Raw genomic sequence first — 23940 nt, 5'->3', positions numbered from 1 at the left:
TTAAATTTAAATGATTAAAAAATTTTATTCTCCCAAATGAATAAGAACTTTTTTAGTTATTGTGTGGAATACTTATCAATAAAAAGACTTTCAACTAATAAAATATAAAATAAGGAGAAATTTATATTTTGGCAATTTACCAATCTGAATGTATTAATAAATAAGCTAAATAAAGGTTGGAATTACTACTTAATCGTCTAAAAAAAAAATCTAGAACCTAGAATATTTACCTTTGAAGGACTTATTAGTAGAATAATTTGAAAAAATGTGTTGAAATATGTTAAAAAAAGTTAAAGGCGACAAATAAAATATTTATGTATAGAAATATTATAATAGAGCTGATTTTAAAAGATTTAAAATTGAAATAGAAACATAACTTGAAATTGTTTACCTCCTATGTGAGATTCCAATCATTCAATTGTGCTTCATCATTGCAACAAAATGACATTTTTATCAAGGACATTGAACCCATCAAATGTTTCCGATAATATAAATTTAATTGAATTGCAATTTTTAATTTTTCAATATTTAGTTAGTTATAATTAGTAAATTCTAATAAATAATAATGCATTAGATCATGTAAATAAATCTTTATTGCTGAAATAATAGTTTAAACAACAATTATTATTAGTCAAAGTTAAAACTGAGTGCAAACTTTCATGAAACAAAATTGTTCAATACAGTTATATCTTCTGTTAAAGTTCTTATTAAGTGATTATTTTTTCTTTATAGCAAATCAGTAGGCTTATTTCTTTTTTGAACTCAATAAGAATTTCTACTTTTCTATAATTATTAACAAAATTCTATCTGTAAAAGGAAGTAATTAGTGGGAGGACGGTGGTTTGTTTCAGGAGAATCCTGAACGAACTAACCTTCAGATTTTCTTTCGATGCGAATTTTTGGTCCTACGTGAAATTTCGCTGCTTATGTTATGAGTGCTGTTCTAATAATTTGCAAGGCGAAACTTTTTTTTCAGTCATAAACTGCACCAATAATTAAGAGGCATTTTTCTGCCGGGGTGAAAGGGAAAATCGGGCCTCCTTCAATTTCCTCAGCAAAATACAATGGCTCATGACCTGGCAATGAGGCGGCGGATCGCTGGGCTCGGGAAGGGTCCTTTGCCGTTCACATAGGACCTGAACCTTTTTCCGGCACCGCAAAAGGCCTTGCCAATGAGTTCCTACTACATCGAGGAAGTGGTGGGCAGAAACCCAGGCAAGAAGCTCAGGCAGAAAATGTTATAAGCAACTAGTCACCTTAGACATACTGCATTACTGCAGCAAGCTCGGCGGCCATGATGATTGTGCACCTTTTCTTTAGCCATTGTAGACTGATTAAACACATACATCACACGGACCTTGCGGAGCACTGCTGTGACTGACAAGAAGAAGATCAAACAGCAGCGCTTGTAGAATCTTATCAACCCACTCGGCACGGCGCCTAATAAATTCCAGGTAGACAATTTAAATGAAACGAATTTTATATATCGAATGAAATAGTAGAATTGGGTGTTTGTTCCAACATTTTATCGAGAAGGAGATTTTACAATATCAATATTTTGAAAGTTATGAAGAACTGAAAGCTAAATTCAGCAAATTTCTTTGAGTAGAAAATAGTTTGAAAAATAAATATATTTGGTAAAGATCACCATAAAAACAGCTTACAAAATTTCTTCTTAAAAGAAAGGATAATTTATTTGAAACAATATTTATAACACTTTTACAACTTTACAATTAAAAGGCATGTTTTAAAGTTTACAAAAATAATATTTGTACATCTATTTCTGGTATAAAATCTAATTATATTTTGGGATAAATTCTACTTTATTTTTCACAAATTGGGAGCGACATAATTTAATAACGACATACAAGCTTCAAAACCGAGGAAACACGCAGCGTTAGCTGGAAATGCTCGAAGCATTACAGGAGTAACACCTTTGTATAACGCAAAAATTCCTTCTTCTTTCATCAGAACACTGAAAACGTGACCAATACCTCTATATGTTCCTTCTGGAGCAGTCTGAAGGCGGCTTTTGATTACATCAGCTGGCATTCCTACCGACCAATTAAGAATTCCTGCCATACCTCCTGCAAAAATTGTTTTCAAAAGATTCATTTGTGTACTGTCATTTCCAAAGGGTTTCAAAAATTTTTGAAGCCATTCATAGGTCATGAAATACATTCCACTTGCTGGTACATCCCTGAGAAGTGTAGCTACAGTTCCTTTATAAATACTTCTTATTCCTCCTTCTTTGTACAATTGTTTAACTACATCACTAGGTCCACTATATTTCGGTTTCGCCTGTCCTTGTTGGATTTGCAGAAGGCACTTAATTCTTTCTCCTGGAGCCATTATTGTTGTGGTGAAAATCCCAGAAAACGCTCCTGCACCAAATAACCGCGTCAAACTTAACTCTTCACCTTTTTTAGCAAAAAGCCTTTTCCCAACTCCGAATCCAAAAAAACTTATGGCAAAGATCGGGGCAACACCAGCAAGTGGTGCTCCCATTCCTTTGTATAATCCTTTGAATCCTTCTAACTGTATTGTCTTTTTTGCACAATCAAATGTTCCCTTATACAACGGCGCTTCGTTCAATCCAGGTTTAGGCATGGTCTGCAATCTTACTTTAATAGTATCTAAAGGATGGCCAGCAACGACTGTACATATTCCTCCAAAACCTCCAGAGAGGAAATACTTTATAGGACTAGTTTTTTCCGCTGACATTTTAGTTGAAACCTATTACTAACTACACTATTTCTTATTAGTAACTTAAGAGTGATAGAAGAAATTCGAACCTTACCGATTTAATTTACAACCTCACATACAGGCAATTTATTTTTAAGTACTGTAACCTTCAGATAACTGACACTGACTTCAATTACTCTTCACGACCACAGTCAATCTTAAATAAATTCATTCAATTTACATTTGAACAAGATAAGAACAGATGGCTGCAGTTTACCAACTCAAACTAGGCTTTAAACTTTTCTGAATATTTTATTAAAAGGTCGTTATAATATTTATGAAGTTGATGCAAATTATTTAAAACATAATACAATTTTAGACAATCATATGTTGGTATCTTTTTACTGTTGGCTAAACTGATTCACTTTTTTATAGTTAGTGCAATATCTATATTGTATTGGTATTGGTTATTTGTTCTGAAGTGTACTTCGTGCAGAAAGCTCGTTCTTAATTTTATTCATGAGTCATTTTGAGGGATTTTAAGTTTTTAACTTTTTATATCATCTAAGTTAAGAGCTCTAATTCTTATTTAAAACTATTGATAAATTAAAGATCGTTGTTTACAACAAATACAATAAGTTAGTGGATGACCTTGTCAAATTGCACAAATTGTCATAATCATTAATGAAATTAAAAGGTAAGTTGAAACTAATTTATAAAGTATTTATATTTGAAATAAGAAATTTCTTTGCGTCGGGGCATTATTAGATTTGTACTGCCATTAGTTATGTAGGAACCACGCATGTAGTATGTTTCAGTTAAAAATATTTTTGTATATTTAAAATATTGTACAATTTAAGTTATCAAAGGTAAAATTTGGTTAGATATCATGTGAAGCCTCAAGCGTTTAGTTTAATCGATTAAATTCTAGGCGACGTCAGCCATCTTTCTAAGGTGAAGCATTAGGTCGCCATTTTGTGCATTTACCATTCTTAAATGCGTTGTGTAAAAGTCGAAGTCAGTAAAGTTCAATTGTAAGATTAATCTTCTTAATGTTTGAAGTGTAGATAAGTAAGGATGTTATTATATGTTTACTGTTTTTGTAAAGATGTTTAAATTGAAAAATAGTTACAAATGAAGACTCAAGCAATTGTAACCAGTTCGGTAGTTTTTTTCAGTGATTTTCTTGTGAAAATTGAAGGCAAACATCAATTTTAAAAAAGTAAATTTTAAACCTTCATAAAATGTTCCCACTATCTTCGACTTAAAGACCTTGATCTTAATAAATTACTGCTACACATCTTTGGTGGTTTAAATATTCTAAGAAATTTTTTGCTCCATTAAATTTAAGTGCATTCAAAAAGTGAGGTGGAAGCAAATCCCTCTAGAAGGTTTGTGGAACAAATGAATTTTTCTGGGGAGTGTATACCTACTTTTACTTGAAGTGAATTCAAAACCGAGAAAACACGCGTTAGGCTGGAAACATAGTGGAGCGGCGAAAATAAACATAAGTTATCATGTGGGACTGCGCATAGTGGAGAGCAAAGCGAAGGTAGAACAACGCGTTGTGACATGTTTTATCTCATCGCGCTCAATTTTCAAGGTTAAAATGGATATTGCTGCATTTATTGCTGTAGTTTTTAAAAGAAACGTCTGTGGTACCAAAAGGATCCTCCACATCACAACTGATTTGTGTTGTATAAAGAATGGGACAGGATTATCGGGGTTAACATTGAAATTCGCCCTTTTCTTGATTAACATGCATTCATCACTGACTAGTATGTAATTAAAAGTCGAAATAGGCATTCGAATGTCTACTCCTGTTCATATCATGAACACTGCAGCTCCTGCTTCTAAGCTGCTGTAAATACCAAATTTTTAAGGAAGAATTTTCGTAAAGAAATAATTTCTCCATCATGTCTCGTCGAAAGGAGAAACGCGACTAAACTCAGCACTATGTGCATGCGACGTTTTGCTCGTTGCTCTCTCTGATTTGAAGTAACTATCATCGCCGCTCCACTGTTTCCAGTGAATACAGTGGTACGCACAACTGCTTCCTAGGCCTGAGACGATAAACTTTTTTAAGGTTGATGTATAATCGCTCGACATCCCGACTCATCGAGTATTTGTCTTCTTCTGAGTATAAGTTCCTTTTTGTAGAAGTACATTGATTTGAGTCTAAATTCATACTCTGATATATTATTTTTAAATTAGTTGAAAATTTTTATTATTATGTTCACCACACATATTCTGTAGTTACTGAACTTCTCCTGGTTACCTTTCTTATATGTTTTGTATTTCTTTTTTCAATTAAAAGGTATGTTTTCACATTTAAAAAAATTATTGTTTTTCTAATGTCGTAGTATTTGGAGGTTTCGCACCCTACGTACTGAAAAGTACTAAATAAAAAAAATATAATAGTTCTCACTTTACAAAAGTACACTTTACAAACACTTATGTGACAAGGGACCCAAACTCAAGTTAAATCAAAAATTTTTAAGAAGTTAATGTCTAACAAGATTTATATTTATTTTTTTTTTTGTTTGCACAGTTAATTAAAAGAAGATAAATGACCACCAATTAGTCAAAATGGATAATGTTTTGGATAGCGCATTAATCGCTAGGTCCTTGAATTACCATGGGCAACAGCTGAAGAAAGCATGGGAAAGTGAAAGAGGTGAACATGACTTACAAAGGCTGAGTGTTGAAAATGTGGACTTTGCTGTTTTTCAAGAACGACAGAAATATTTAGGGTAAGTGTCATAGAAAAATTAAAAAATTATTTTCTTTTAAAATTATCTTGTTTACATTTTAAATACTACTTTTTGGATTTTTTTTTTTGCAAATTTATTTTGAAAATTAACATTTCACCACGTTAAAATAATTATTTGAAATGAAAATACAGCCATTACGTTGGTTCTACTACTTCCTTTTAACCTTTGTAAGAGGAAGATTGAGGTCATGCAGATTTCTTATTTTAATTTTCTCCGGATTTAAACATTTTGGGTACGATAGAGTGGGTTTTACAAATTGGACTTATGTGTGTTACTACAAGGTTCAGCATTATTCAAAAACATAACTCGTAGTGATGAGTTTTTGTTCAAGAGCCTATCAGAAATACCGTACTAAATCGATTTTTTTTATTAGGTTTCTCACGAAAACGACTCAAAAAATTTTCCTTTAAATTTGTTATACTAATTGCATTCCTTTAGATCTATAACCTTTTTTTAAAAAGCATTCTCGGGAAAATTATTTAAGGTATTTTTTGCAAGAGGTCTTCCATTTCTGTGTAAACATGAGGTTTTTATCATAATATAAACTATGTAGGGTTAAATGTGTTAGCTATAATCTCTAGTTTGAAGGAAATCGTACAAACGAAAGTAAACTCATCAACTATTGGCGCTGCAGTCCACGAGTGAGTCTTTGCCTCGCCAGTCCTCTCGACTCAGTCATCCAAATCCTGATGCCAAGCATGCTTCTGGCATAGGCTAATCCGTCAAGGCCGTGGCGCTGTAAGGATAATTGTAGGCTTATTAACTGGTCACTGCAGGCTCAGAAAACACATACATCGCATGGGCCTGGCAGATGAAAGCCTTTGTAGGTTCTGTCAGAAAGAAGAGAAAACGGCACTGCACGTGTGGTGTCAGTGTGAGGGGCTCGTATGCTAAGGATGTTACTTCTCGGGGAGGAGAAACCAAGGCCTGTGAGCTTTACCCAAGAGTCGCTCTCCAGAATTAAGAGTCTGATCAAAAAGTCGGGTCTGGAGGACGACCTTTAGAGTGGAAGGAGCCACAATAGATTCAAAGGGTTCGCAGTGGCGTAGCCCTTATGGCCGCCCTAGTTTAATCTAATCTATGCTTCTGGCATCATCTCACTTAATCAATGGATTATTGATTTTAGTGTGGTTGTACGGTGTTTTCTTTAACAGGTACATTTTATTGTATTGAACGTATATAATATTGAAATCATTAAGTAAAATAATATACACGTAAGAGTGTTCATATTTTTTTATTTATACTCAGTAATCAAATGAAACAATGAATAAACCCAGTGATAAAATAACCAATTTTTTTTAAATATATTTTTTTAAATGGAAATTAAAAGTTATAAAATTATATATATTCTAACCTTGCAGATTTCAAGATCGTGGTAAGAGATTAAAGCTTCATCAGTTTATTTCCAAGAATGCTAACGTTCTTTTTGACGAAGTTTTAAACGTACGTGTGCCTCTCCCGAAAACGCCCCAGTCTCCAGTCGGAGGGGAGCTTTGTGCTGAGATGCCTCCATATGATGTATTTGCTGCTGATATTGATAAAAAAGATCGTACTGAACATTTTTTTGCAGTAAGTAAATGATGTTTTAGTTTAATAATTAGTTATCAATGACATGAATGATATGTTATTAACTTAAAATTAGTAAATATTTTCATTAGAGCAAGCGTAGCATTAACATTCATTTCAAGTTCTATCTAAAATACAATCGTAACGTAAAAGACGGTCATGATTTTTCAAAATTTCATTATTATTTATTGACTGCTCTCTATGTAATTATTTGAAGGATAGAATGAAAATGAACATGCTGAAGAATCAAAAGATCAAAACAGAAATAGAGCAGCATCCACAATGATCTTGTTTTGTTCAAAAAAGTTACTTAAGAAAATGATGTAATGTAGGATAAATTATAAATATATCGCAATCTAAAAAAAATTAATACTAGATTAATAATAATTGCATTAAAAAGTTGTTTCCAAGGACTTCGTCTACTGTTTCCAAACGCGAGTTTTAATGTTTTGCTGTGTACAGCATTTCTATACAAATTTTTCCATTTTAAATAATTGATTCAGTAAATTTGTTTAAATAATGAAACAAACATAACTGTAAGTTTCGATATTTAGTAATTTTACCTCAATTGAAAATAATGTAAACGTCGGCTTAGGCCCACTGAAATGGAAGAGGTCTTTGATTAGCGCTTCGCGTGTGTAATTTCCTATCTCATCTACGATCATGAAAGTAAGGTTCTTTTACGTTAAGTGGATGAGACTTTACAGGAGTTCAATATAAATCAACCATAAGTCTCAGGTGTAGAATGGTTGCAGAACAGGTAATACCTTTACAACACGGTTGATAGTCATCTTTTTTTTTTTGTGAAAAAGCTGAAAAAGAGTTGCAGTATCAACTCGCATGAATATGGTTATTAATCAAGTTATGAATAAGATTATTCCAATTATCCAATGTAGGTCTATTGTCTTCCCCTGCTGGTGTGGGACCACTCACGTACGTACAGCACATCTCAGATGTGGCAGAGAAATCTCGGAAACTAAGAGAGTTATTATGGAGGGTATTCTCTCCTTTCAGATCTAATTCTCCTCAACAATCAGATTTCCAAATCTTCATTGAATGGAATCGCAAGCCAATAGGAATGTAAAGGAGTTCTCCATCTCCTGATAGAATTTGTTGATGCCATAAAATTCTTGGCCTAGCTTTTCTCAGGTGCCTTGTTAGCATTCGAAGGCTATTTTTTTCTCCGACCAATATTTGCCATAGATCTCTTCCGTTGTGCCGTGACAAATTTTTTTAATTCAAAATCCTAGAAGATTATTCCAAAACTTAACTTCTCCTATTTTTTGTCTTAAGTGTTTCATGTTCTACTTATCACCGAGAGTTTGAGAACCCCTAAAGAGGGGATACAGTGCCTAGGCCGTCCGAATAGGTCAACTAATTTTCTTTTTCGCCAGTATGGTATGTTTTTTTAATGCCAGAGATAACAGATTATGTGTTCTCCTCTCTCTTGGTGATGGTTCATCTAAAATGTTTTAAACGAGCTGTGTGTTTCTTGGTATCTGTGGTCTAGTTGCCGAAAGTCTCAGCCTATTCAATTGCTGTGTCGAGAAATCATTGCTGAATCAAGGTCTTTTGGCTATCAGTCTGATCGACCATTATATCCTTTTGGCTGAATATAATACTCAATTCTTTCTATTGTCCTGTGAGAGAAGGGATTATTTGATACATGCCAAATAGTTTAAGAATGCAAATGTTTAAGAAAATGTCTACAAATAAGTGCAGTATTAAAATAAATCAGTTTTGAAAATTGGGACATCATATTAAAAATTTAAAATTTATGTGCATAAATAATGTAAATTTTAGGGAAAAAATCATTAAATTGCTATTATTTCTAAGTTCTGCTTTAACTTTGCAGTGTGTAAAACAAGGTGACTTAATATACGGCTCTCTTACAACCAAGCTATCAACAGGATATTTGATGAAAGTTGTGTATTCAGAAGGCGAAACAACTAGAATAGTTGCAGATTTGAGTATTAAGGTAATAAAATTGTAATTTTTTTTAAAAAATAATTTCATCAAAATGGAGATGTCAAAAAATCATATTATTTGCCATAACATGCATTTCTGCTTGATTTGGGACTCATCTTTTATCTTCTTTCAGCGACTAGTGTAGATAATTTCACTCTCATTCACAAACCGTAAATAAAGAAGTGCACCGAGGATGTATTCGTGGCCCAAACTTCTCAATATTCCTTTCTTTTTTTCTAGCTACCTTTATTATGCATATTATCCCCTTGCTGTTTATATATCTTGCCATTGCCTTTTTTTAAAACCTAGTGCCTTTTATTATTATTTTAGAATCATATTCGATAATTCGATTAACCGATGTTAATCACTTGAAAATCTAATGATTGTTCGAGACAAGTATTAACCATGATTATGTAGTGGGACAATGTTACTAAACGAAATGTTATCTTGTTACACGATCTGATTAAAGACTAAAATCAGTTCTCACGCTCCTCACAAATGCTATTTCGGAATAATAACAGTTTTATGAGCTGTAAAACGTTCGTAACATTTGAATATGTTTTGATATTTGGAATTGTAAGAATGTTTTCCCTCTCAATCCCTCTTATTTTATATGTTTCTCTATAAAATTAAATTACATCAATGTTTACAATAAGTTATCGTGATAACTTTCAGGCTATCATTCACTCTGTTAATTTGATCCCTGCAATGGATAAGAAGAATGTTACACGTCCCTTCCTGATAAATGATTTGGTATGCGCCGAAGTATTGGAAGTGGTTACAAGTTCAGAGAAGATCTATGCTGGTATGAAAGGCGACACTTGTGATCCTTCTTCAAGATCCAAGCTTGGACTTATACATTCGGAAGATTTACCACCCTCTTACAGGTAATTATGTTCTTGAAACTGCACTTTTAATTTTTCTTTAAATGCTTTTTTTTTACCCAAACTTGTAGAATAGACATTATTTTTATGTAAGATGGTATTTAGGAAGTATTATCAGGTAAAGTTCGAAACTATTTTCAATTAATATTAGGTAAAAGAAAAACGTTAACAGGTAAAGTTCATTTCTACAGCGGAGGTAAGTTATTGTTAATTTTCTTTTTGATATATACCTAAAATATAGTACTTTTGTTTACAACCCCTAAATTATTGTATAAAATTAAGATGGCCGTTTATTTTAAATTGTGTTGTACATAAGCCTATTAATTAAATGTGTTACTCTACATTAATTTAAGTTTATATTTTAATTGTTAACGGTAAATATTAATTTTTGTTTATTTTATTATTTTTTTTTTATAAATTAAGTATTAATTTCTTTCAGTTATAATATAATGACCAACTATGAGAAGGCATACTTGAATACTTAATTATGAGTTTATTTAGTGCCTTTCCTATGGCCATTTGGATATCATGCGAGTAATGTACTATTTTATCACAGCATGTGATGTTGGGGATATGAATGTTAAATATTTGAAGACATTTCAACCGTATATAGAAATGGCCTTATTTATAATGAGATTCGTTTTATTTGGACAACAGGAGGTTTTCGTGAATATAAGGTAAAATATTTGCCGACTTAAATATTTCCAGTCTGTTCTGTCTTCTCTCTAAATATGTAAAGCTGCGGCGTAAAACTATAACAACCATCAACCAAGACTGTTTTCAAGATTTGACGTCCATAATGAGAAAGGTTTATTTTTCATTCAAGAATGTGTACGTATATCAGTATTGCCATTTCGCTTTTCCACGGATAAGTAAAAAACAAGAACAAATTGAGCATGATTAATTGTGTAGTTGTATTTGGTCATTCTGTTTTAGTACAATATATCGAATATTGTAGAAGAATCCAGCTGATTTGATGGGTCATACATAAAAGCGATCGACATTCTTGCCAAATAAAATAATAAAAGCTATCAAAAAGCACCAGACGAACAAAAATCAAAAACAATATCATGGATTATCATTTATTTGGAATGCGCATCTAATATTAATACTTGAATAATTTTCATATTGCAGCGTCATAAAACAAGAGAGTGGAGAGGTGTTGGTAGCCTTTTCATCAAATTGTAGACTTTGTTTTATCACTGTGTGACTCACTTGCCCGCACATCTCCTTATGTACTATTGAATACAAAAAAAAATTTAAAAAATCTCGATTTGTTACTATGATGGATTGATTATTCAGTTTAAACATGATTTTACACAGACAAAATATTTGCCATCGCATCATCAGGTGAGACCCCGGTGAATTTGATTTGGGATTACCTTCATAAAAATTATATAATTTGTATTTTTTTTATTATTTAAATAATTTAGTCGTTTTTCTTTCTGAATTGACTAAATAAATTGCTTAAATTTGTGCTTAAGCTCATATTTGTTTAATGCAGACATGTAATAATAAATTAAGCCTTCCTCAGAATGAATAATGGGTAAACTAATGGGTTACTTTTTCAAAAAATAACATCACCTGTTTGGAAGCGAAGAACTCTATAGTGGTATAAATAAATTTATTCTTTTCATAATTGTTTCTTCCTCTCCATATTGGTAAGAAGAAAAAGGAAAAACAAGTAAAGTTAACATTCACAGCCATTTTATAAAATTTTATCAATTAATAAACTTTAAATTTATTAGCCATGTCTGTATTTTTTGTTTTGTTAAATCACTAAGTAGGTCTTTAAAATATAATTGTTTCAAATATATTTTTATATCGTAATAAATTTAATAATATTTTATAATCTTTGATCAGAATATTTTAAAGTTCTAGGAGTAGTTACTTTAATCATTTTTTTGCTATTACAGAATGTGGCTCGAAGGCATTACTGAGACTTATGATGAGGTGTTGAATAACTCTGTTGGCTTCCAAAATCCTGGAAACATCAAGCACCTCTCTCAAGAATTAGGACTTGGCAATCAACAGTATTCCAATTTTCCAGTCTTGAGGTGAGGTTTCGTCCTTAGTTATCCAACATGAAACTCTTTCGAAAGTGTGTGTACATTTGTTATCTTTGAGTTGTTCAATTCTGAAAACAAAAAATTGCCAAAGTGAATACTTTATCTTTATAAAAATTAAACACATCATGATGTGTCATTTTGGTAGACCCACAAGTATATCTGATTTACTTGATCCCACTCCCATCAATCGGAAGTTTTTTAAAGGTTAATTTAGCCTTATTGGGTTCAGTTCCAGAATAGGTCTAGGATTTACAGGAAAGAAGTTACTAATTTTAATAGCTTATACGCAATGTTTGCAGTTTACCTACAGTTTCTGCTTGATCTATTGGTTAATTTCTTTTCTGTTATAGTTTCTATATGTACTGTTGTTTAAGGATAGAGTTCTGCTGATTTTTTGTGCACTAGACTCCCAAGCGGAAGTCTCGAAATTGAGTAGTACAGTGATGCCTTTAGATTTTCTCTTTCTAAGAGCTTCTATAGTCCCTGACTAGTGGTGGGCAGTGAGGCCGGCAGTTACAGAAAGTATCTGCTAAAGGGCCTTCAATTTTTTTAAAAAAAAAAAGTTAATGTAGTCCTCTGTACAATACGTGCATTACGTGAAGTTGTTCGCGTTATCGTGTTGGCGTCGGCTAGAATTTGCGTTTTATAATAAAAATGTATCTAAAATAAATCTATTATATGAGAATAAATTGAATTAATACCCTTTTCGTTTGTCAGAATGTAGTTGAGTGCGTATTTTGGCAGTGGGAATATTTTGTAAAAAAACTTTTTAATTTTTCAACCTGGCTCGAAACCCCAAGCATGGGTACCATAACTAATTATCTCCCGGGTAGCCGCTTTGTAACATTGAATAAGAGGTGTTTTCAGAGATGTCTTCATAAAACCGTGCCACTCAGCCCCTAAACTTAGTCTGAAATCAGAACAGGGGCAGCTCAGAGATATTTGTAATCGATCACCACCTGAACAGACCCACACAATCTCCACCTCTCATACATAGCTCTGCCTCCATTTCGAAAAACTAAAACTTTCATTTGGAAAGAATTATGTTCTTATACTACATATTATATTTTAATAATTTTCCAATTAATTTAACATTCTCTGCATCTTTACTGCAGTAGGTTGCCAAATTGTCCACATCATCCGCATAGGTTCCATAAATCTTCAACAGTCTTAAAAAATTTTTAAGTATCAGATTTACAGTATTCTTTACATTTTAATTATATGCTTAAAGTCTTCTACATTTATATTATTTCATTTTATAAAGATATTTACGAGATAGTAAGACCTATTTTCATTATTTACTCGTTTACCATGAAACACTCAATCTATAAGATCATTTATCTTTAACTCTTTTTCATAATCATTAAATTAATCGAAGTGTTAGACTGCCTTGTGAGGCTAGAAAGTTAGGAGGCCCAGCTTAGATTGCATTGGCCTTTTAAGTCACAATTTCAGTGGTCATTGAAGTTGGCATGTTGCATATAAATCTTAGGAGGAACTTTAAAAGAGAAGCAAAGGCACAACAAATAACAAAATATTTAGCAAAGTACTGTATTAATTTTATGGATTTTGTTTTTTTACGGCTTAAAAATTACAAAAAAAATTGAAATTTCCAACAGATTTGGATTCCCAACTGAGGAATGTGCAGCAGAACTTAGGCAGGCACAATCTAGCAAGTGGGCTTACAGGAGCGTTTCAGATGGAATAGCTCACTTCAAGGCAGGACGCCACACAGAAGCTTTTCAATGCTTGAACAAAGCTCTTACAATAGATGCCAACAACATTGAAGCACTTGTTGCTAGAGGAGCTTTGTAAGTGAATTTGCTACTATTGTTATTTTTTTTATTGTATAAGTAGATCGCTCTTCTGTCTCCAAGATATTAATTTTAGCACTCGTGCACATTCAAGTTACTTTGAAACTTACAGCTGAATTAGTAATGGCATGCACAAGTTATTTTATGAATGAAATGTTTCAAATGTTATCCTTTTGTTGACAAAATGACTCATTTTTCTCATCATCTCAAAATTATTGCCTATCTTAATGACATTTCTCAGTAATTTCATCCTAACTTTATTATACGAAACTATGGTTATTTATCCTTTATAATTTTTTCTTTATGTAATTTTCATTCTGCGTGTAATGTAGATGATTGGTGATATAAATAGAACCAGGGTTTTTTTTTGTTGGTGCTGAAAAATAAAAAGTGCGGATTAGTTACTGGTAGTGAAACTTCGTGTCAAATTCAAAATCTAATAAATCGGATCTGAATCGTCATAGTTTCAAAGGCTAGTGTCGATTGATTGTCTTTGTAAGGAGCCCAACCCTATCAATTATTCTGTAGAGTTCCCAACTCCGTTAAATTTCCTGATATTCATAAACAGGGTCGAGACTGACTTCCATTTTTAAATCCTAAAGTGGGATAAACAACGATGAAGCAATCATTGAAGTAGAATATGGAAACAAGCGATTGCAGTGAAAACAGAAGCTTATTAATTTCCACAAATTTTCAAACATGTACATAGAAACTTATGATCTATTTGATACAACAATGTATTGAAATATCGTAGTAAATAGATTAGGGAATGATAGTTTTGTACAGACAGTTATAATTCATTGTTATTTTACTTTTCAGGCATTATTCATTCCCAAGCATAGTGATTACAAATTTATAGATATATATTGAACTAGGATTTATGATCGAAAGTGATTTCTGTCTTTATACCTGTTGTTAAAAATCCATTGCTATTAATGATTTACTTCACTATACCTAAAAGCAACAACCTCGAAAGTTCGCAGTGGTAATCAATTTTTGTTTTGGAAAAAAAAAAATACAAAAAAAGGGCTTAATAAATTTTTAGTCCATAATTTCCACGTGTTTACATTAGTGTTAATATTCTCTCTTCTCTTTTTGTCAGATACGCAAATGGAGGGACTTTTAAGAAAGCTATTGAAGATTTTGATGCAGCATTAAAGATCAATGCTAACCACCAAAATGCCAGAAAATATTTGGCTGAAACCCTTGTGGCCTATGGAAGAAGGTAAACATTGTTGCAATGAACCTGAAATTTTGTAATGAATTAAAATTAATTTGTTTGCATTCTTTGATCATTTATAAAAAGAAATTTACTGATGAAATCAATTGCATCTTTCCAATTTTTTAATTAAGGCTTTTTTGGATAAACACTTTTTTTGTCCCCGGAATTTTTCGAACAATGTATGAATTTTGGGTGTATGCACGTTGGGTGATTTGGGTGCTAATAAAACAAAAATTTTCGAAAGGATTCAAGTGAGGTGAACCGTGCATATACTCTAGTGACAAATGGGCTCATTATATACCATTGCTTATGTGGCTGTATCATTACTGCGTTTCATCAACAAGCGTTCTGTTACGGGCTTTACTTATTAACATTTTAAAAAAATAAATAAATAAAAAATCTCGTGACCTGTACTGAGAAATGACTTTTAGTTCACATTTTCAGTGTTTATATTTGTTTAATATCTTGTTACAGCTTTGAGGATGAATCTAAATGGGATGAAGCTTTGACTGCTTATGAACGCTGCCTTTCCATAATACCATTCCATGAAGAGGCAAAGAACTCTATTGAATATATCAAGAACAAACAAGGGCTAGGAAGAACGAATGAGGTTGAAACAATCCCATTAATCACGCCCATCAAAGCACAAGGAGTCAAAGAGGCTTTGAAGCATTTACTTGTGCAGCATGACGGAACGAAGACTAACAAAAAAAAGAAAAAAAAAGAGAAAAAGTATGTCTTAATTATTTTCGTACAAACTAGAGGATGTGAAAATACTACAAAGAATATTGAATTAAATATCTTAACAGAGAGTATTTAGTAATCAAAATATAGTAACTAACAATGTTATGAAATATTTTCAGGCCTAAGCATAAGAAAGCGAGGTCCAGGTCAAGTTCAAGTAGTAGCAGTTCTTCTTCATCATCGAGTTCATCATCTTCATCTTCTTCATCCGATTCTTCGTCTGCCTCATCCCAAGATTCACATCATAAGAAAAAACATAAGCGGTAAAACTATCTACATAATTTACTCTCTTTAAGAACCTATTTATTCAGAGCTATTGTCACCCTCTGTAAAACGAGTAGAAATTAAATTATTCCAATGTTCTCATTTTTACAAATGTTCCATTTAAAGGGGTAACATTTGGTAAAAAAAAATTGTAGTATAGAGAAAGTTAGTAGTTAGGATCTTGAGAATTGTAGTAACTGAGGTAGTAAATCTTTTCATCTCATTTATATGGCTGTTAAACTAGTTGCATTGGCAATTAGTAAAATGATCTTTGGTTCGCTTTGGTTACCGAGGGACGTATTGAACAAATCATTCAAATTGAACGTTTTTCTCTTCCAATTACCTTCACCTCTTTCTTTCTTCGTTGGACTCGACAATGTTCATCAGTAACTGATCTAGCTAGTCATAAGAGCATTAAGATTGTTTGGAACAAGAGAAATATATATGAGATTGGAGAGAAAAGACATAAGGATTGGTACTTCAGTAAACTTACAAATTTCATTGTTTCAGTGATACATCGGTGGAAATTTCCAAAAATAATATTTGTTTTATTATTTATTATTGTAAGTCAATTGCAATTTATTATATTAAAATTCATTTTAATGAAATTTGCAGTAAAAGTGAACACAAAGATAGATCACTCTCACCTTTGAGCAAAAGAATGGCGTTGATGGAGCCAGGTGTTGAAGGTAGTAACTTTTAATATTCCTTTCGAAAATCGTTTGAAATTGTTTTTGATTTTCAGTTATTAGCTTTTGATGCTTTTATTCAGGTTTTGATGGTCTTGGCTCGCAGAAGGGTTCCCACTATAATCCGCCTTCAATGCCTTACTCATTTTCAGGTATGTAAAAATGTAAAAAAAACGACGCATATAGTAAGTGTAAATTAAAATTACATTTGAGTAAAGCGACGAATCTTTGGATAATATGAACTCCGTCTAAACCATTGTTTATTACTATAAACTTTCCATAGGTGTAGTGATCTACTTGTTGATAATTTCTGTTAATACAATAAATCTTCCATTATAGCTCAACCAGCAGCCGCACCCACAGCACCAGCTGTGCAGCCAGATCAATTAAGAAATGCTGCAAAATCAAACACAGAAAATGAGTATGAATTAAGAGTCAGAAAATTTCTAGAACAAACTAAAGGTGATGATGATTACGAAGAAAAAGTTAGAAAATTTTTGGAAGAAACAGCCAAATGGTAGAGTAGAAATGTCCTTAAATACTTATTTAATTAATACAATTAATTAGTATTAAATTTCATGAAAATGTGTTTCTTTATATTACAGGAAGAAAGAGCGCAAAGCTCAAGAAGAGAAAAAGAAGAAAAAGAAAAAAGACAAAAAGTTGAACAAAAAAAGTATGTTTTCTTTTTTTATTAGAGAAGCTAAAGTTTTATTGATTGCGCAGTAAATGCAGTTTTTTTTAATCACACCGGTATTAATAACTGTTCCTTTTTAGCAAATAGACTCCTATGAATATTTTCAGACACTGATCATTCAGTTTCATTAAAAGCCATTTCCCCATGATTAAGTCTGAAATGTGAGTTTTGATTTCTTTGAATCTGCCTTTGTTCGTCCTTAAAAATATTATTAAAAAAAGATGATACATGTAAGATTAAAATTTTAAGAAATAAGAATTAAATGTAAGTATTGGGGAATTAATATTAATTCAGTTAAGATTTTAGTTTTAAGTTGATTTTGAATTTTATAAATTTAAAATATTTATATTTTGTACATATTAATTAAAAACAAAAACATTTAGATCGAAAAAAGAAGCGAGAAGAAAAGAAGAAATTAAAGAAAGCTGCTAAGGAAGAAAAGATGAGAAGAGAAGGGAAGAGACGTCGTAGTAATAGTAATGTTGACGATGAGGAATATGGAAGCAAAACTGATTTGAGGTTTGTATGAATTGAATCTCTTCTTATCTTAACAATCAATCATCTGCTGCTGTATTCTTTAAAAGGTTTTTAAAAATAAAAACTAACTTAGAACCAGTACATTGTTTACTTAGTCTTTGGCTATAACTTATTCCTTAGAATGTCAATAGAAAGTTTCTTCGTGCTGTTTTTGAACTGTGAGATCCCTAGTTTAAATAAGTACTATAATTACATTTTTCTAGCTTGGGGGGAAAAAATGAATGTATTACGAGATTCCGCCCCTTTCAGGAGACCTTATTCTCGTCCGTTACACGCTAAACTTTGAATTATAAATTATTATTTTACATTTTTACTCCTGTTAACTTAAGTGTATTGTTTTCAGTCGCCTTTTTTCTTTGGATAATATCCCTGATTTGGAAGATCTTCAGACAAAACTCAGTGCATATTATGCAAAAGTTGACAAAGCTCCTAAAAAGTGAGTAATAATTTCACTTGTAATTTGACACAAATACAATTGTTTATAAATATTAAAATATTATCGATTGTAAATTATTTTACATTATTGGCGTGGAAGAGAATCATCCGAAGATAAGTTGTTTAAAGGAAGAAAGTCATCACTTTCACCAAAATCTTTTGAAAGAAATGAGAAGAGTAGTAGTCACGATTCTCTTCGAAAAGGTATATTTGTTTCTTTTTATAAATTTAAAGAATTTAGTAAATATAATCTTAAAATTAAATTTAACTCCAACTCAGAATTGCAAAAAGCCATAATAAATTACATGGATTAAGTTTAAGTCAGCTAAACATTATGACAGGAGAAAGTTTTAAATTTAATTTATTTTTCTTGAAAGATAAATTTGAAGATGACGTCGTTTCAAATTTGCTCTCCTTTATAATTATTGTGGACCTGTACATCCTTTTTCTTTATTATTGATTTGATTCCAAATTTCGAATTACAATGCTCCTCGCTACTTGAAATTTCTCCATTTAAGACTGAATCAGAAATTAAGTTACTCTGTCCGTTATAGTACTGTGATTTGACAGAAGATTCATTTTCAAGTCGACGCACAGGTCCAAATTGTAACATGTAAATAGGATTAACTAAACAAACATTTAGGTAAGAAAGCTGTTGATATGTTCGAAGAAGAGTCTCCAGAGACTACGCCAGACCGAGAGAAAAACCGTCAATCAGAAGCACAGTCTCCACCACAACAGAAATTTAAAATGCAGTTGACAGGTTCTGCAAACAAGTGAGTCGATCTTATATCTACTCTTTTAAATCCTTTTATGTACATGCACTTAAATTACCTATCGATATATAGATTTATTAATACATTAATTAATATTAGTATATAATATTAATATAATTTATATGTATAGTTATATATATATATACTAGTTTAGCTTATGTAGGACCGTTCAAAAGTTTCTTCTCTGCATTATTAGAATTAGTTTTTTTTAATTCTAAATTGTGGTATACTAATGATGGTCATCACTGGATGATCATCATTCATGATTGCCACGCCATTTTTATTGTACGCACAGCATATTTACTTATTGTACTGCACGAGTGCAGGTGTAAATTTCAAATAAAAGATATATATATATAAAAAAAAAAAAAAAATTGTGGTATAAGATATGCCTGATTTATAATTGCGACATCTGCATTTAAAGATCTGCAATTATGTCGCTAATAATAAATATGTTTTATAATAATATTTTCTATGGTATCCTTAGAAACAAATTATTAATGTTCGAGGAATAATTAATACAAAAATAGTGTTAGATGTCTTAAATAACATCTAAAAGTAAAAGACAGTGCCATTATTAGGATAGTTTGATTTGAATTTTTATCCGATCAGTATTTAGACATACATAATTACTCTTTCTTGTTTAGATTTAAGAAAAAAGAGAAAACTGATGATCCAATTTCTGAAGCTTGGGATGACATAGAAGAAAAAGGATCATCTTTGTTAAAGGATGTAGTTCCCCCTCCACTACCTCCAACTAAAGATGAAATGGCTCAAAATTTAAAGAAGATTGTTGAGAAAAAAAAGGAATCTGTGGAAGCAAAACCAGCATCAACTCCTGTTACTGCTGCCCCTGGAGGACCTTCAGTCATGGATAAACTTGGTGGATTCAGAATAAATCCAGCAGCAGTTTCTTCAACGAATAACAATTACCGTAAGGATGAGGAGATAGAGAATAAAAGGAAACCAAGTCGTGCACGTGACAGTGAGAGTGATTCTGAAAGAGATGAAAAAGACAAAGGCTCAGTTTCTTCAAGAAGTAGATCTCGGACTCCCAAGAGAAAATATAGTTCTGGCGAGAGCTCAGAAGGTTCTTATAAAGGCAGAAGCCGTTCCAAATCAGGCTCTTACACACGACCTCGTAGGTACAGAAGTTCAGAATCTGGTTCCTACAGAAGTAGATCATATTCACGCAGCCGTAGCAGATCCAGATCAGGTGATTACAGAAGATCTCGTAGTCGTTCAGATGACCGAAGTTATCGAAGTAAATACCCGCCAGGTCGTTATCCAAGAAATAGGGGTACATATTATAGGCCTAGGTTTCAGAATTCCGGAAATTTCAAAAATCGAGGTTATGGCAATAGGATGGGCTATAGGAGGGGAGGATATGGTGGAGGTTACAGAGATTATGGAAGCAGGGATTATAGAAATAGAGGTTTTAATCCGAGAAACAGAGGACGTGGTCGCGGGCAAAGGTATTTCACGCACAGGAGAGACTATAGAGATTACAAAAGACATGATCGTGGAGTTTCCAGATCGGATGACGATCGTGATGATAGCCCGATGCGGAAAGTTGATGCTGCCAAAGAACGAATAGATAAGCTTATCTCACAAGAACATAGTGGTCCTCTTAGTGAAGGCGAAGATAGGGACGAAGATTATAAGTGGGGAGGTGGAAGCAAAGAAGAAAGCAACCCAAATACTTCTGCAGAAAAAATTTAACTTTTCATTCCTTGTGTGTTTTATACATTTAAATAGAATTATTAGATTATTGATCCTGTAAATTAAATTACTTTACGTTGTATTTTGCCAATGAAACCATTTTATTTGATATTTTATGTTTAACTAGTGAGTAGATATTATGAACTTTATTATGTAAAATACAACATTTAATAATTTACCATTTCCGTTTTTATTTATTGATCTATTTCTTTTCATTGAAGTTTGCAGCTGGAGAAGTATGCAATTTCTTTTTTTTTTATTTAAGGCTCGTCAACATCTGAGGTTATTGGCCGGAGCTTTTTTCAGTACTTTGCCAGCCTCCGAACAGAGTTCTCTCGTTGCAGACAACATTGACCATCACAAGACAATGAACTTTAAGAAGTTCCCAGCAGAGAAAATCTATGGGCCATCAGCTGGATTTAAACCCGAGGTCGCTTTTGACCATTAACCACGCAGCTTTTAAAGTTAATTTCTTTCCTTATGATCCGTCCACAAACAAACAGATTTCTGTAAAAAAGTTTTCCTGCCAAAAACATATAAATTTGCAGATTAGTGTGTCTTTAGAAGGCAATGAATGCTGAAGATGAATGTAGGACATGTTAATAGATGCAAATCTTACAAAAATGTATTTAGCAGAGCGATTTTAGTCACCAATCACTTTCAAATTATGTTCTTCCTTAAAAATTAACTTTCCTACGTGTTCCTTATTTTCCTAGTGATGTTTTTGAAGATAAGTATACAAGTTAATATATTCACTCACTAACCTACATTACTAATGATGGATTGGTCTCATAATTTGGAGGCCAGAAATAAAGTAAAATAAAAAGTGGCCTGAAATTTCAGGGCATGCAGCACTACAGTGAGTTGCATGACGCTCCTGAAATGGGAATGAAGGGAACTAAACTCGAACCCGAGTTCTCTGTGGGAGTCCACTGCATAACCATTGAGCTTATCTTTCTCTCCCATAGGTTGTGTTTTGAAAACTGGATTTGGTTGCATTCCGTCAAGTTTTCTTTTTGATTATTGTTATCAATGTGGTAATTTAATAACAGGAATATAGCATATTAATTGTTACATTTTTCCAGATGAGTGCAATCTCTTGTTTTTCATTTTACCGGTTGCTCTGGTATGCTTTGCTCAGAACGAAGCCGTTTCTACATGTGTTAAATAAAGAGTATCCAGTAGTAGTACTGGGGTTGTCCTTAAAATGAATAATTATTCCTACAAGTTTGTGTCCCTACTGCATATGATATCAGTTCTGGAATACATATATAATGGTATATAGAACGATTTAGAAAAATAAGGTATGTTTTCTGATAACTTCTGGATATTGCTCATTACATATTTTCTGATGTTACATAGGATCTTAAGGTCGAAAGGCCACTGCCAAATGTTTCATACCGAAGAGAAGTACATTAAGTACTGCGGAGCAGTAAGCTGAGAAGAAATTTATGGAAGTAAACCGAGTGCACTAGTCTTAGTGAATGATTACGGTACACAATTGCTTGCACAGCCACATTGAAACTGCAATCTTTTAAGTGCAATTTCCGAATGAGATGTCCACTTCGCATTTGGTTGTCCATAATAAATTGAAGGATTTCGATTCAATTGTACCCAAAGTGTCTCTGTATTGGACTGCCTGGAGTCGGTTTGTTGAATTTGCCTTGGCTGTGACTGGCATAGGATTTAAAAAAAAAGGAAAATAAAGTGCTTATTTTACAATTAATATCTACAATAATGAGTCTTGAATAAATTGTACCCAGGTGCGTGCCTTCAGTGGTACTTTTAATGTATTGAGCAATCTGATAAAAAAGTATTAAATAAGATTCTATGAACAGCATCCAAAACTCAAAGTAACAATAATAAATTTTGTTCAAAAAACTTTTTCTTGCCATTCTAAAAAGCATCTCAAAAATATTTTACTGTCACGAGTTGTCTGAATATAAATATTTGTCAAGCTTTAAAAGACTCCGAACCAGCGAAGATTGTAAAAATTGTAATGACTGTTACAAAAAAAAAAAACTACCAAAACTTAAGCTTTTCATAATACTAATTATTTACATAGCTTAACGATCAATCAACAGTAAAAATTAAAAAAGAAAAGTAATTTAAATTAGCTAATAAAATTCAACATCTATAGTACAACAGTCGTAGACGTCAACTCCAAAAATCAAATTTAAAATAACCGCTTCTTTACGTCAGATTTCAATGCCCTCACTATTTTCAATGTATAGATTGGAACGACCTCCCAACACTAACACAACATCCCCACTACTCCAATAAACCAGTTGTGTAAGTTAAGTAGTTCTTTGATCAGATAATGGTTGTCATCTCGTTTCATATATTGCCATCAATTTTGCTTAGTAAATGTTATTTTTTTGGTATTTGTGATTCATTAAAGAAGTGAACTGTTAAAAGACTAAAACTATGTTATTAAAATATACACAGTATCAGAAAAGAAATAGGCTGACAGCAAGTGGGAAACCACAAAGGTCAACCGGTTAGTAGAACCTCTTTTCTTGTCGTAAATGTTTGTGATTGCTCGTATTATGTTTTAAGTACAATTTAGTGGTTGCAAATATGAAAATTTTATAATCTGCTTTGAATTTTACGCTTATTTTAACAACTCAATTTTAATAAGTGTGTTATAACTAATTTTAGCCGAAGTCCCCTTTTTTTTTTAGTTTGAAGATTCTAGGTTAACATAATATCTTACCTTCTTTTATTTTATGCCAAATTAACTCTTTTATGCCAAAACTTCGTTTATTTATGTTATTTAAATATATGTTCCATTTCTAAAGAAAAAAATAAATAAATTGAAATTGTGACGCATTACTATCAGTTCCAAATACTATCGGTAGTGATTATCCAATTAGTTTCCCAATTTTATATTTTATGCTTTGTTAACCACAGAAATTATAAATACTATTAACATTTATTTTTTAAGTAATAATATACCATAGTGGAAGTAACTTATTCATTATTCTTAGTCATGTGTTTGTATTCTCTGTCAGTTGCGCTTATTTACATTTCTCTTAATGACGAGATAAGAAAAGATGACTTACTTAAATTTTGATACAATTGGCAGTTCTGT

At 32.1% G+C, this 23940-nt stretch overlaps 3 protein-coding genes and 1 long non-coding RNA gene across 9 annotated transcripts in view; 2 read left to right on the top strand and 2 right to left on the bottom strand.

Moving 5' to 3' along the window:
* Window positions 1-1668: 1668 nt before the first annotated feature.
* colt (carnitine/acylcarnitine carrier protein colt, mitochondrial) lies at window positions 1669-2807 on the bottom strand. Its single transcript, XM_074132730.1, has one exon. The coding sequence runs from the start codon at window positions 2722-2724 to the stop codon at window positions 1831-1833; it is 894 nt and encodes a 297-aa protein (XP_073988831.1). The 5' UTR covers window positions 2725-2807; the 3' UTR covers window positions 1669-1830.
* A 313-nt stretch (window positions 2808-3120) lies between these two features.
* Window positions 3121-21024, top strand: LOC141456567 (uncharacterized). 6 transcript variants are annotated; one of them, XM_074132719.1, is made up of 19 exons: window positions 3121-3382; window positions 5237-5438; window positions 6821-7028; window positions 8881-9003; window positions 9669-9880; window positions 11794-11934; window positions 13566-13757; window positions 14863-14985; window positions 15457-15714; window positions 15846-15989; window positions 16606-16679; window positions 16763-16831; window positions 17019-17196; window positions 17285-17355; window positions 17760-17895; window positions 18257-18349; window positions 18446-18552; window positions 19022-19124; window positions 19772-21024. In XM_074132719.1, the coding sequence occupies exons 2-19, from the start codon at window positions 5275-5277 to the stop codon at window positions 20844-20846; spliced, it is 3471 nt and encodes a 1156-aa protein (XP_073988820.1). In that variant the 5' UTR covers window positions 3121-3382; window positions 5237-5274; the 3' UTR covers window positions 20847-21024. The 6 variants fall into 6 exon arrangements, with proteins under 6 accessions (XP_073988820.1, XP_073988819.1, XP_073988815.1 ...); XM_074132718.1 differs by having other exon boundaries at window positions 19019-19124; XM_074132714.1 differs by having other exon boundaries at window positions 18992-19124.
* Window positions 19913-23868, bottom strand: LOC141456579 (uncharacterized). The gene is made up of 2 exons (XR_012459878.1): window positions 23563-23868; window positions 19913-21369 (listed from the first exon to the last, which is right to left on the bottom strand). It is a non-coding gene; the product is annotated as an uncharacterized lncRNA (long non-coding RNA).
* The window catches only part of NFAT (nuclear factor of activated T cells 3), a 50446-nt gene continuing 49616 nt past the window's right edge, over window positions 23111-23940 (top strand). Inside the window, exon 1 of the mRNA XM_074132721.1 lies at window positions 23111-23346. Coding sequence (XP_073988822.1) covers window positions 23274-23346 — 73 coding nt within the window. The 5' untranslated portion in view covers window positions 23111-23273. The remainder of the gene's footprint in view (window positions 23347-23940) is intronic.

This window comes from Rhodnius prolixus, unplaced genomic scaffold (genome assembly GCF_049639745.1).
Source record: "Rhodnius prolixus isolate KJV_2025 unplaced genomic scaffold, Rpr scaffold_4, whole genome shotgun sequence".
Classification (NCBI taxonomy): domain Eukaryota; kingdom Metazoa; phylum Arthropoda; class Insecta; order Hemiptera; family Reduviidae; genus Rhodnius; species Rhodnius prolixus.
Note: the sequence above shows the minus strand (reverse complement) of the source record. Positions and strands in the feature narration are given on the sequence as shown.